We start from the raw sequence: 13,166 nt of genomic DNA, 5'->3' as shown, positions 1-13,166 counted from the left end.
TTAAGATATCTCATTATTATTATTATATTAATAGAAATTAAAACAGCATTATATGTAACAAAAAATAACAAATTGACAGCCCACTATGCATTTATATAGGTAAATAATTAATTATGTACATAAGCATATACAAATTTTACAAAAGCGACAACTTTTGCATAACAAATCTTACATATCATACACTCGGATAATACTTTATGTTAACATTGTTTAATAAACAGGGTTCCCTTGACCTCGACAATGTCCAAAAAGATGTTATTCAATCATATTGAATAACAAACAAGAGAAAATCATACCAAAGATCTGAAAATCAATGCACATAATAATAATAAGCATAAACATAAATAAAGCTAAGGCACATACCATAAGTATAGCGACGGCTATCGATGTGCCTCCAATAACAGCCGCATGATCTCGTATGAAATTTGTAGCCACATACAAACAGCCTTGATTATACAAATTCGTTATATTGGGAAAGAGAGCACATTCTTTGCGTTGTCCTCCAAACAGTTCTTGACAGCATGATTCTGGCACAAGTCCATATCGATTCCAATCGTGCCAAGTATCTACGCCACAGCATTGTAAACGTTCTTGTGTTAAGTCCCAAGCCTGTGTAATTTCTCGCCGACTACCATACAAAGCCATTGTGGAACGCATTTCCTAATTAAAAACAAGGTTTACACTTTTCCACATCTCATATTATGGTCCTGATATATTTACCTGACGCATAGTTTGCTGCACTCGTTCACGAAAAACGTAGCCCAAAACGCCGCCAATTAGCATGGTAACGAAAACCAAAGCAACGATGATGAAGTACTAAGGATTGTAATGGAAAATCAGTTTATCATCGGAATTGTATTAAGTATTAAGTAAATAAATAAAATGGATTACTTTTCATGTAATCTTCATTGCCTTACAGGCAGTAGTAACTTAAAAATTGAAATCAGTTTATCATCGGAATTGTATTAAGTATTAATTAAATAAATAAAATGGATTACTTTTCATGTAATCTTCATTGCCTTACAGGCAGTAGTAACTTAAAAATTGAACTTAATTATACTCATTCACTAAATGAATGTATTAGTTTTGTGCAATGTCCGTATGAACGTAGTTTATTTCGGCGCTATTTAAGCTAGAGACTTTGGCCGCTACCGCCACCGCTACCCAATATTAAAAGCTATGGTAGATATCTACGCTCATTAGGGGCGTGGAAAATCGGATAAAACTGTATATCCTAGAGTGATTTTTCAAATTCTGCTATATATGAAGCACTATTGATGCTAAAGACCTGAAATTTGGTATATATACCGGGTTGACCACTCAGGAGAGTGCAAAATATTGCATTTTCCACAGTGTTAGGAGGTAAACTTAGCTACTGAATTGCTAATGGGATGTAAATGAGTAATCTTCAGTTGGTAAATATTGCATTTTCCACAGTGTTAGGAGGTAAACTTAGCTACTGAATTGCTAATGGGATGTAAATGAGTAATCTGCAGTTGGTAACGCCCGACCGCAACATTCTTACTTGTTTATAACTGATAATTTGAATACTATTAAACCTTTAGATTAATTATTTATGTAAGTAACTATAATACTTACCGATAAGAGCAAACACTTAACTTCCTTTCCAGCGCCTACACAACCAAGAAATGAAACTAAACATATTATGACAGAAGTGACCAACAGAACATAGACAGCACCGGAGAAAAGATTTGTCCCCAGCAATTCATTGACAAAGCTTCTATCAATTAAAGTCCAGAGAGTAAGACTGAATACAATAGCTCCTCCCACCTACAAAACCAAATTTTGAAACATTAATTTTAAGATGTACTTATTATTTTTTGATAAAAGGATGATATAACTTACAAACATAACAAAGTTCGATATAAACAGACTGTATTTCACGAATTGGCCACAGCAGTCCATGCGTGAACTAAACCCCATCTTGTCCTCCTGTAATAAAAATTATATAATTGCAACTTTGTATACCCTGAACCCATTGCAAATGGGAAATCAGGGTATAATGGTTTTGTTGAAATGTATGTAACAGGCAGAAGGAGGCATGGCAGACCCCACAAGCATATATATTCTTGATCAGGGCGACGAGCTGAGTCGATTTGACCCTGTCCGTCTGTCCGTCCGTCCGTATGTATGAACGCGTCGACTTCGGAAGATGTAAAAGCTAGAGACTTCGAATTTTTTTTACCAAAAATCTATAACTCATCTCATTATTTTGCTATCGATAAAAAACCTTATCGAAAATAGCTATAAAATTATTTCTCCTGCATCTTTAAGGCTAATGTGTCCAAATTTTAAATATATATTTAGATGCATTTTATACAATTCTTTTAATTTTTTTTTTTTTAATTTACCCCCCACCCCTCACCAACATATTTGTAAATGGCGTATTTCAAATACTAGAGACTTGCTTTGGCAAGTGCATGCATATCCATGTTATAATAATTATCTAAAAGTTTCATGAAGGTGAAAGACTTTAATCAGCTGCAAAGTTTGTGGTTGAAATAAGCTGTGGAACTGTTTTGGTGTCATTTTTTAGTTTTTAATCAATTTAAAATATTAAAAAATATTTAAAAAATAAATTAATTATTTTTGTATTAGTTTAAACATCACACTAACAACCAGCGTTTAAATTTTTTCGATATCCCCAACAGTTTAGATTTTATAGATCTGCAAACTTTTTTTGAGGTGCTGGTTGAAATAAGCTGTGAACCACTACTGTACGCCTACTAGGGGCGTGCCAAATCGGACCTGAAGATGTGGTTTTTCGAATTCTGCTATATTTTAGGCACTTTGGGGCAAATTTGGTATACGCGAGTTGACCACCCAAGACCAACTAGCTATGGTAGATATATGTCCGCCCAGAGGAAGCGTAGCAAACCGCAAAAGCGTATATCTCCTACAGTTTAAGAGCTAGAATAGTTGGATAGTTGAGTTACTGAGCGCGTGTTTAAGTCTGGATATGTATCTATGTATTTGAGGGCTATTTAAGAAGAAACAAATTTAAAATTATAAAATTATTCGACTACGAAACAAAAGCATTAAATGCCATTCATTCAATCTCGCACCTTCCCTATAAAATATATATTTTATAACCAAGTAATAAAGCACTAGTCATGACTGCTTGGCTACGAGATCCCCGTCCCTCGAGCAATAGCTATTTCAATCATTTTTCGCGTCTATCTGCTTACACAGAAGACAAAAACCGAAATTATATAAAATACACATAAGTCTACATTTAAAATTTGAAAGCTCTAGTTCTAAAGGTGTAGGAGATATAAATAAAAAAATAGCTTTCGATAAGGTTTAATCGATAGTAAAATATCGAGAGCAATTATCGATATTTAGAGAAAAATCGTTCATACATACGGAGGACAACGCCAAATCGACTCAGCTCGTCGCCCTGATCAAGAATATATATACTTTGTGGGGTCAGCCACGCCTCCTTCTGCCTGTTACATACTTTTAACAAAACCATTATACCCTGATTTCCCATTTTCAATGGGTTCATGGTATAACAAGTAATAAAGCTCTAGTCTAGACTGCTCGACTACGAGATCCCCTGAACCACTGACCAAACAACACATAGACTAGACATGTAGAGCAACGTTTTTCCACGCTTCAAAATCTGTCTAGCAGGTCCCAGCCAACTTCGTATTCGCTCGGCTTGGTATTGGCTGGCTCGGGTAATGAAAGATAGCACGACGAAATCAGTGCGCTCTAAGCACGCGAACGAAATGGTCATGCATGCGCTTTGCGTTTTTTGTCTTACTCTCCCTCTCTCTCTCTCTAACTCTCTCTCTCTCTCTCTCTCTGTGGGCTCTCAAATCATGAAGCTCAGCACCGCACAAAAATTGAAATTTCTTCACGACGGTCCCAGCTCTTTCCTTTTGAGTAAAGAGTATACAGAAATCTTAAAATCGTTTGCGACATTCATGCAAACAAAATGTTAGTGTTTCGATATACATATATTTATGGGAAGGGTATGAATGCGTTGAGGCGCATAAAGAATATGATCTCGCGACGGGCATGCACACACACACTTGTAGTCCCTTGCCACATGTATGAGCATTTGTGACCTGCGTGCGTTTCTCTTGCTGCTTATAGCCATTTTAAAGCCCAGCATTTGCATTTGGTCGGTCTTACGGACTGTCATAACCACTTTACACAGATGTACTATGTATGAACATACATATGTACATAAGTACATTTATATACATATTATTATTGCTAATCATGTTTATAAATGTGTTTATACACGTAAATAATTATATAATTAAAATTATTTTATACATATTTTCAACCGAAAAAATTATCGTAAAACACTACTAACTTTATTAAATTCTTTGCAATATATGAAATACACATGTCATATTATACTCAAGCTTTACTCATTATTGTCGAAAATTTCTAATTAAGTCATAATGGCCCATTTGATAGTCACCCTACGATTCAAATCATACAAAATTTACAAACTACTAAATCCAGAGACAATTAGCTTGCCATCCCATACAAGCATACACATACACAAATGTATGTATGCATGTGCTCACTTCACATGGCAGAACAACGGCAAATTTTGGGCTTTACCATTTGCACAGGCTGTTGTGCACAGAAAGAATAAATTTTCGCGACGAGCATGCACACACACACTTACATCCTTGCTACATCCTATATGCTTTTGTGTGTGTGCGTCGCGAAACTCAATTCTTTCTCAGTATTTTCGTCTATCATCAGCCCAAAATTTGCCGTTGTTCTGCCATGTGAAGTGAGCACATGCATACATACATTTGTGTATGTGTATGCTTGTATGGGATGGCAAGCTAATTGTCTCTGGATTTAGTAGTTTGTAAATTTTGTATGATTTGAATCGTAGGGTGACTATCAAATGGGCCATTATGACTTAATTAGAAATTTTCGACAATAATGAGTAAAGCTTGAGTATAATATGACATGTGTATTTCATATATTGCAAAGAATTTAATAAAGTTAGTAGTGTTTTACGATAATTTTTTCGGTTGAAAATATGTATAAAATAATTTTAATTATATAATTATTTACGTGTATAAACACACTTATAAACATGATTAGCAATAATAATCTATATATATAAAAGAGAGTTGTGTAAAAGTGTCCAAGCACTTATAACTCGAGATCTGCTGGACCAATTTTCATGGTTTTTGATTTGTTGGATTTGTCTCCGCAACGAGTTTAGTATAGGGTCTTAAAAATACTGAAAAAATTTGCCGAATACTTGAAAAACGCGGTTTTTTCCCCAAATGTTCAAATTTTTTTTATACCCAGTAGGCTTGGTAACAGTGACAGTTTTGACAATAGTGTAGAAGTAAATAAACAAATGTAGTCAGTCAGTCTACGGCACAGCCTCGAGCAGGCCAGACTATTCAACAAAAAAAAAAAAAAGACTACTCAACAAAAAAAAATTTTTTTCCTAATCAAAAAGAAAAATATTTCAAATCAAAAATCTGCAAAAATTCAAAAAAAAAATCAAAAGATTAAAACCTGACTGTTCAAAAAATAAATAAAAAATTTAAAATTCGAAATTCAAAAAAAAAAAAAAAAGTTAATTATTAAAAAGTGTATTTTTGGCTTTTTATATTTTTGGACTTTTAAACATTCTAAATATTTCAAATCAAAAATCTGAAAAAATTAAAAAAAAAATCAAAAGATTAAAACCTGACTAATCTATATATATAAAAGAGAGTTGTGTAAAAGTGTCCAAGCACTTATAACTCGAGATCTGCTGGACCAATTTTCATGGTTTTTGATTTGTTGGATTTGTCTCCGCAACGAGTTTAGTATAGGGTCTTAAAAATACTGAAAAAATTTGCCGAATACTTGAAAAACGCGGTTTTTTCCCCAAATGTTCAAATTTTTTTTATACCCAGTAGGCTTGGTAACAGTGACAGTTTTGACAATAGTGTAGAAGTAAATAAACAAATGTAGTCAGTCAGTCTACGGCACAGCCTCGAGCAGGCCAGACTATTCAACAAAAAAAAAAAAAAGACTATTCAACAAAAAAAAATTTTTTTCCTAATCAAAAAGAAAAATATTTCAAATCAAAAATCTGCAAAAATTCAAAAAAAAATCAAAAGATTAAAACCTGACTGTTCAAAAAATAAATAAAAAATTTAAAATTCGAAATTCAAAAAAAAAAAAAAAAGTTAATTATTAAAAAGTGTATTTTTGGCTTTTTATATTTTTGGACTTTTAAACATTCTAAATATTTCAAATCAAAAATCTGAAAAAATTAAAAAAAAAAATCAAAAGATTAAAACCTGACTAATCAAAAATAAATAAAAAATTAAAAATTCGAAATTAAAAAAAAAAGTTAATTATTAAAAAGTGTATTTTTGGCTTTTTATATTTTTGGACTTTTACAAAAGCTAAATATCTCGAAAGTTCAGGTATTTGTTTGTCTCAAACATAAATTTGTGTAAATTATTTATATTTATATTTCTCGATTGATTTATATGGTTTTGTGCGAGGGCAGTATTACTATTAATAAAAATGCCGCGTCCTAGAAGATCTAATCTTTCCCGGCGGACCCATAATGCAATTAGGCAACGGAATAGCGCGAGTCAATTATCTGACGAAGAGCGAGAAATCGCCCGAGAAAGGCTCCGCGTTAGTACCCAGCAAAGAAGGGCCTTAATTCGTGCTTCTCAAAGAGAGGCAGCCCGTGAAATGGCAATAAGAAATGGTTCAAGGATTGATTTGAATCGAGCAGCGTTTCGATATGATTGCACCATTGATTACAGCTTGAATCGTTTAGTTTGCATTGGTCCAATGGACGTTGTTTGCCAGCATTGTGGCGCATTGAAGTTTGCTGGTGAAACGCCCGGTTTGTGCTGCCTTAGTGGTAAAGTGACATTGCCATTAGTGGTCTCGCCACCAGAGCATTGCGTTCCCTGCTTTACGGCGAAACACTAGAATCACGACATTTTCTAACGAGCACTCAAAAATACAATGCCTGTTTTCAAATGACTTCATTTGGGGCGGAAATTATTGGTAACGGATATAATCCGACATTTAAGGTAATTTACGTTAAAAATGTTATTTTCTATGACTGTCAAAATAAAAAAAAAAAAAAAAAAAAAAAAAAAATTTTGGAATAATGTAGTTTGTTAGATTTATGTAAAAAGTGTTTGTAAATCTAACTATAACTATGGCTTTGAATTTAAAGATTCAAGGCCAGATTTGCCATCGCATTGGATCATTGCAACCTATTGAAGATGCACAGCAAAAATTCTTGCAAATATACTTCATGGGCAATATGGAAGAACAACTTGACCGGCGTCAAGAAATGAACACAGCTATGAAAAGAGCAATTCTCCAAGATTTGCATGCTTAGAAATTTAAACCAACCAAAACTGTGCAATGGAACGCGTTTGGTGATAAGAAAACTGATGAGCAATGTGATTCACGCGTCGATACTCAAAGGAAAATTTAAAGATGAGGAAGTTCTTATTCCTAGGATTCCGATGATCTCAAAAGATATGCCCTTTGAATTTATTTGAATTCTCGCTTCGTCTTGCCTTCGCCATGACGATCAACAAGTCACAGGGCCAATCTTTGACTATTTGTGGCCTCAATCTAGAAAATGTGTGTTTTTCTCATGGTCAATTGAACGTGGCAAGCTCACGTGTTGGCAAACCATCCGCATTATTTGTTCTTGCACCTGACCAAAAAACGAAGAATGTCCTTTACAAGGCGCTTGAATGAAAATCCGATTAATAAATTACTCAGAGTGTATCCCAACCTGAACAACATAGCTTTCAACAATTTTTTACCTAGAAATAATATAGAGGGCAATGCAACGTTTGCCGGGCCAGCTAGTATGTATATAAATGTACTTATGTACATATGTATGTTCATACATAGTACATCTGTGTAAAGTGGTTATGACAGTCCGTAAGACCGACCAAATGCAAATGCTGGGCTTTAAAATGGCTATAAGCAGCAAGAGAAACGCACGCAGGTCACAAATGCTCATACATGTGGCAAGGGACTACAAGTGTGTGTGTGCATGCCCGTCGCGAGATCATATTCTTTATGCGCCTCAACGCATTCATACCCTTCCCATAAATATATGTATATCGAAACACTAACATTTTGTTTGCATGAATGTCGCAAACGATTTTAAGATTTCTGTATACTCTTTACTCAAAAGGAAAGAGCTGGGACCGTCGTGAAGAAATTTCAATTTTTGTGCGGTGCTGAGCTTCATGATTTGAGAGCCCACAGAGAGAGAGAGAGAGAGGGAGAGTAAGACAAAAAACGCAAAGCGCATGCATGACCATTTCGTTCGCGTGCTTAGAGCGCACTGATTTCGTCGTGCTATCTTTCATTACCCGAGCCAGCCAATACCAAGCCGAGCGAATACGAAGTTGGCCGGGACCTGCTACACAGATTTTGCGGCGTGGAAAACCGTTGCTCTACATGTCTAGTCTATGTGTTGTTTGGTCAGTGCCTGAACCCTTCGAGCAATAGTTATTTCACACACACGCAGACACACACACGCTTTTTACAAAAGTGAAGGTGAGGGCGTGCATATAGAGGTGGGGGTAAATTTTAACAAAAACCGAAATTGTAGAAATTGCATATAAGCATACATTAAAAATTTGGAGACTTTAGCCTTAAAGATGCAGGAGATATAATTTTATAACTGATTCTCGATAAGGGTTTTTATCGATACAAAATATCGGGACGATTTATCGATTTTTAATGACAAGCTCGATATCTGCGCTGTAAATACGGACATTTTAAAAAAATTTGAAGTCTCTAGCTCTTATATCTTCTGAAATCGACGCGTTCATACGGACAGACGGACGGAGACATACGGACAGGGCCAAATCGACTCAGCTCGTCGCCCTGATCAAGAATATACATTTCAATGGGTTCAGGGTATAAAAAAGGAATAAGTATGAAACAAGTAAGAAAGCTCTAGTCGAGACTGCTCGACTACGAGATCCCCTGAACCCTTGGAGCAATAGATATTTCAATAATTTTTCGCGTCTTTCAGCTTACATAAGAAACACGACACGAACTGCGAACTGCGACACACATACACTCACACATGCATACACACACAAACGCACACACAGGCACACATACACACACACGCATACAGACACACACACACACACACATACACACACAAACGCATACACACACACATACACACACACATACACACACAAGCACCCACGCATAAACACGCATGGACTGCAGTGTGCGCTTACTATGAAAACTTAATTGATTAATAACTTTTTTTGTGGACGTACGACGTACGTACGTATAAAAAACAAAACAGTAAGAGGCTCGTATATCATGCGCTTTGCTGACTGCGCAGTTAGCAGTGACAGCGCTTGGGCTGCGCTGCAGTGTGAGCAATATTATGATAATTTAATTGTTGAATAGTTTCTTTCTTAAATAGACTATCTTTATGAAACTTTCAGAGCGTAATCATATTGTAAAGCAGAAATGAAATGCGTATATACACAGTAAATCTTAAGTCTTTAGGTATAAAGGCGTTCAAATAAGGCTGAAAAACAAAATCAATTTTTCGATCATTATCGATAAAAAAGTTATCGGACGAGTTATCTGCGTATGGTACACACGAGTATGCATTCCAAATTTCAGCTCTGTAGCTCTTATATCTTCTGAAATCGGTTTGCTCATACGGACGGACGGAGAAACGGACAGGGCTATATCCACTCAGCTCGTCATCCTGATCATGAATATATATATACATTATGGGGTCTGCCACGCTTCCTTCTGCCTGTTATTTCAACCAACCATTATACCCTGATTTCCCATTTTCAATGGTAAAAAAAAATATCGAAGAGGTTTTGAACCTGCCCTACTCTGATATAACTTGCGCCACTTTTAGTACCCGCGCCACTGCTTTGCTTGATCAGCTAGTAGCTAAAATAGAAAACTTACTTAATAATAAGTATAATATGATATATAATAAAGATCATAGCTGCAATAATTCAATGATGATAGCAATAGCTATCGAATATTTTCCAATTTTAATGGGATCATGCCCTGTTTTTTGTTGCACACTAGACTTAAAAATTTCAGTATATTCTCTGGTTGACAGCGTTTGGGCTGTGAATGAGTATTCTGCAATCGGCATCGCCCGACTGCAAAGTTCTTACTTTTTTATATAAATAGGTATGCGCGAAGTATTATATAAGAATATACGTATCTGCTGTCCGTTTATATGAATATACGTGCAAATATGTTTTGCTCCAAGCAGCAACACGAGTAATGAAATCTTTTTGCGACTATTCCAGCTCATTCCTTTTGAGAGAAGAATGTACTCAAATCTTAAAAGCTTTTGCCACGCTCATGCAAACAAAATGTTTGCGTTTCGATGATTATTTGCAGGAAGAGTATGCAAGTGTTGATGCGCATAACGCATTTGATTTCGTGACGGGCGTGTATACACACGCTTGCAGTCTCTGGAAAGGTTTATGAGCATTTGTAACCTGTGGGCGTAACTATTGCTGCCTGCGCAAATTGTAAAGTCCAATATTGCATTTAAAAATGCATTTTTCAATTTTCCTCGCCCCTATTGGGCGGATCGGAAAAATTTGAACACTTTATAAATCGGACGGTATGTGTTCCAAATTTTGAATGTCTCGCTTTAATAGCGCCGAAATAAACTGCGTTTATATGGACAGTATACTCATTTCACTTTCATGAGTGACTATACAAATTATATACTCTAATAAGTTCTACACAATTTCCAGATCTTATCCAAAGCATCGTATATTCTCAAAAGCGTCTCTTATGTTGGTTTGAGTTCCGAGTGGATTAAAATCGCGTAAAATCTAACACAACCATTTGTTCGAAGTGTGCGACTACTTTCAGTAATTGATGAAAACTGCGGAGATCCACGCATTCGAGCAAAGCTTGTACATTTAACACAACCATTGTACCCAGTTATTTGATGTGTATGTAAATTACTTACTTTTCTATCTTCCGTTATCACAAACGAAGTTTTTTTTAAGTAACCAATTTTGACGATCTTGCAATAACTTTACGATAAACAATATTAAATTGAACTAAGTAATTTTCAACTAGTTCTATAACACTGCAATAGAAAACATATAATTAATATGCATGCATATGTACATACATATGTACATATGTATGTATGTACGTATTTGGGTTGCATGTTTAAGATTATGATATTTGTACATACATATGTACATACATTTGTTGTAATCATGGTGTGTAAATATATACATATACATATGTAAATTAATATACATATGTAAATATGTGCATATGTATATACAATTATTTTTTATCAAAATAAAAAGTTACTTAAAACAGCATTCAAAGGCTGTTTAATAGATATATTTAATTTTGTAATTTTATTATTATTATTTTATTTATTTATTTTTTTAATATATTTATATATTTAAAAAAAATTTGACACATACGCACTCAAATATTTAAAGGAATTCATCTAAATAAAACAAAATTGTTTAAATTTGCACTTTGTTTAATCATAAATACATATATCCTACTGGTATGGCTGCTTTTATATGTATGTATGTATGTACATGCATGTGTATGTATGTTCATATGTAAATTTATTGTTACCGTCAACTGCAGCTTTGTATTTGAATTTGCTTTCACAATATTTTACAGATGATATTTTGATGTTTTGTGTTGATCACTATTATCTTAAGCATAAGGCATTTGAATAAACTCACTTTATTTATTAAATACACAATTTATATATCTATTTTGAAAAACTAGGCGTCGAACTCAGTGTATAATTTTGTCGTACGTACTCATTGAACGAACGCTTGCTTGGAACTGGTTATGAGAACAGTTTGTAAGCCTGGTTTTTTATTAGTTTCTTTGACAATGAGCTTCGTTGTTGTATTGCTTGCTTGTATCAAAACAAAATCAAAACAATACACATTGGAGCATTGAAGGTGCAAATGAGACAGACAATCAGACCGTGAGACATTAAGCTAGAGAGCTATACATATGTATGTATATGTATGTACATATTCAGCTTCACTTACAAACCGCAAATACTTTTGGCTTAGTATTTGTTAATTTTTTGTTGGTTCACTTTGTGAAAATGTGTAGAGTAAACAAAACATGTTTTTGGTGAGGTCTTTTAATATAAGCATCGTCATTGTCTAATTTTATATAATTTTTGCACAGCTCGCACATGATGCTGAAATTTCCTATTTTATTATGATGCTTTATTTATTACACTAAAATGTTCAATTTAGTTTCATATAAGTACATATCACCGTAAATCACTTATATAGTCTAATCCTGTTCATACTACATACTACATAGAGCTAAAATTTGTATTTGGTTTTAGGTCCCGTTTTTTTATTAGTTAAAAAGACTGCACGTCTATGAGATACACTGAACCCCCTTCGCGCACATGGGGCGCGGAAAACCGCAGAAATTTCGAATTTGGATAATTGAGTTAGAGTTGAGTTACCTCCTCTATCGATGACCCAAAAATAATTGTAACGCCTTTTTAAGGGTGTGGCATTTCGAAAAATACACTGTGATTCGGTCGTTCTAAAAACTGGCCAAAACTTAGACCACTTAGGCATTTGTAGTGTCAAATTGCTATATTTATATGCGTTTGCCATCTACATATATCTGTATATGTATATAATAAAACGGAAGGAAACATTTCTATGGAATTTAAAAAATACAATATAAATTAAATTATACATTTTGGAAAAAAATTAAAAATAATTAAAAATTTTCTGCTTGGCTTAAACTACGTGACTCACTTATATATTTATATAAATATATAATAGTTCCACAAAATATTAATGTGAGCAGCATTCGGAGATTCCTCTATTTCGTTTTTATACCCTGAACCCATTTTCAATGGGAAATCAGGCTATAATGGTTTTGCTGAAATGTATGTAACAGGCAGAAGGAGGCATGGCAGACCCCACAAGCATACATATTCTTGATCAGGGCGACGAGCTGAGTCGATTTGGCCCTGTCCGTCTGTCCGAATGTTTTAACGCGTCGATTTCCGAAGATATAAAAGCTAGAGACTTAAATTTTTTTTTTAAATGACCGTATATACAGCGCGGACGTCGAGTTTGCTT

At 34.5% G+C, this 13,166-nt stretch overlaps 1 protein-coding gene and 2 long non-coding RNA genes across 7 annotated transcripts; 2 read left to right on the top strand and 1 right to left on the bottom strand.

Annotated features, from left to right (window-relative positions):
• Tsp74F (Tetraspanin 74F) lies at positions 1-11,948 on the bottom strand. 5 transcript variants are annotated; one of them, XM_089466470.1, is made up of 7 exons: positions 11,662-11,945; positions 11,021-11,143; positions 1,867-1,953; positions 1,600-1,791; positions 721-816; positions 364-660; positions 1-303 (listed from the first exon to the last, which is right to left on the bottom strand). In XM_089466470.1, exons 3-7 carry the CDS (start codon positions 1,942-1,944, stop codon positions 256-258), a joined length of 711 nt encoding a protein of 236 aa, XP_089322596.1. In that variant the 5' UTR covers positions 1,945-1,953; positions 11,021-11,143; positions 11,662-11,945; the 3' UTR covers positions 1-255. The 5 variants fall into 5 exon arrangements, with proteins under 5 accessions (XP_089322596.1, XP_089322595.1, XP_089322597.1 ...); XM_089466469.1 differs by having other exon boundaries at positions 11,775-11,945; XM_089466471.1 differs by having other exon boundaries at positions 11,856-11,874.
• On the top strand, positions 4,684-7,713 carry LOC149269538 (uncharacterized). The gene is made up of 2 exons (XR_016269621.1): positions 4,684-6,443; positions 6,530-7,713. It is a non-coding gene; the product is annotated as an uncharacterized LOC149269538 (long non-coding RNA).
• On the top strand, positions 10,323-11,143 carry LOC149269537 (uncharacterized). Its single transcript, XR_016269622.1, has 2 exons — positions 10,323-10,663; positions 10,800-11,143. It is a non-coding gene; the product is annotated as an uncharacterized LOC149269537 (long non-coding RNA).
• Positions 11,949-13,166: the final 1,218 nt, after the last annotated feature.

This window comes from Drosophila arizonae, chromosome 4, assembly GCF_054131065.1.
Source record: "Drosophila arizonae isolate 15081-1271.41 chromosome 4, UAZ_ARI_1.0, whole genome shotgun sequence".
Classification (NCBI taxonomy): domain Eukaryota; kingdom Metazoa; phylum Arthropoda; class Insecta; order Diptera; family Drosophilidae; genus Drosophila; species Drosophila arizonae.
Note: the sequence above shows the minus strand (reverse complement) of the source record. Positions and strands in the feature narration are given on the sequence as shown.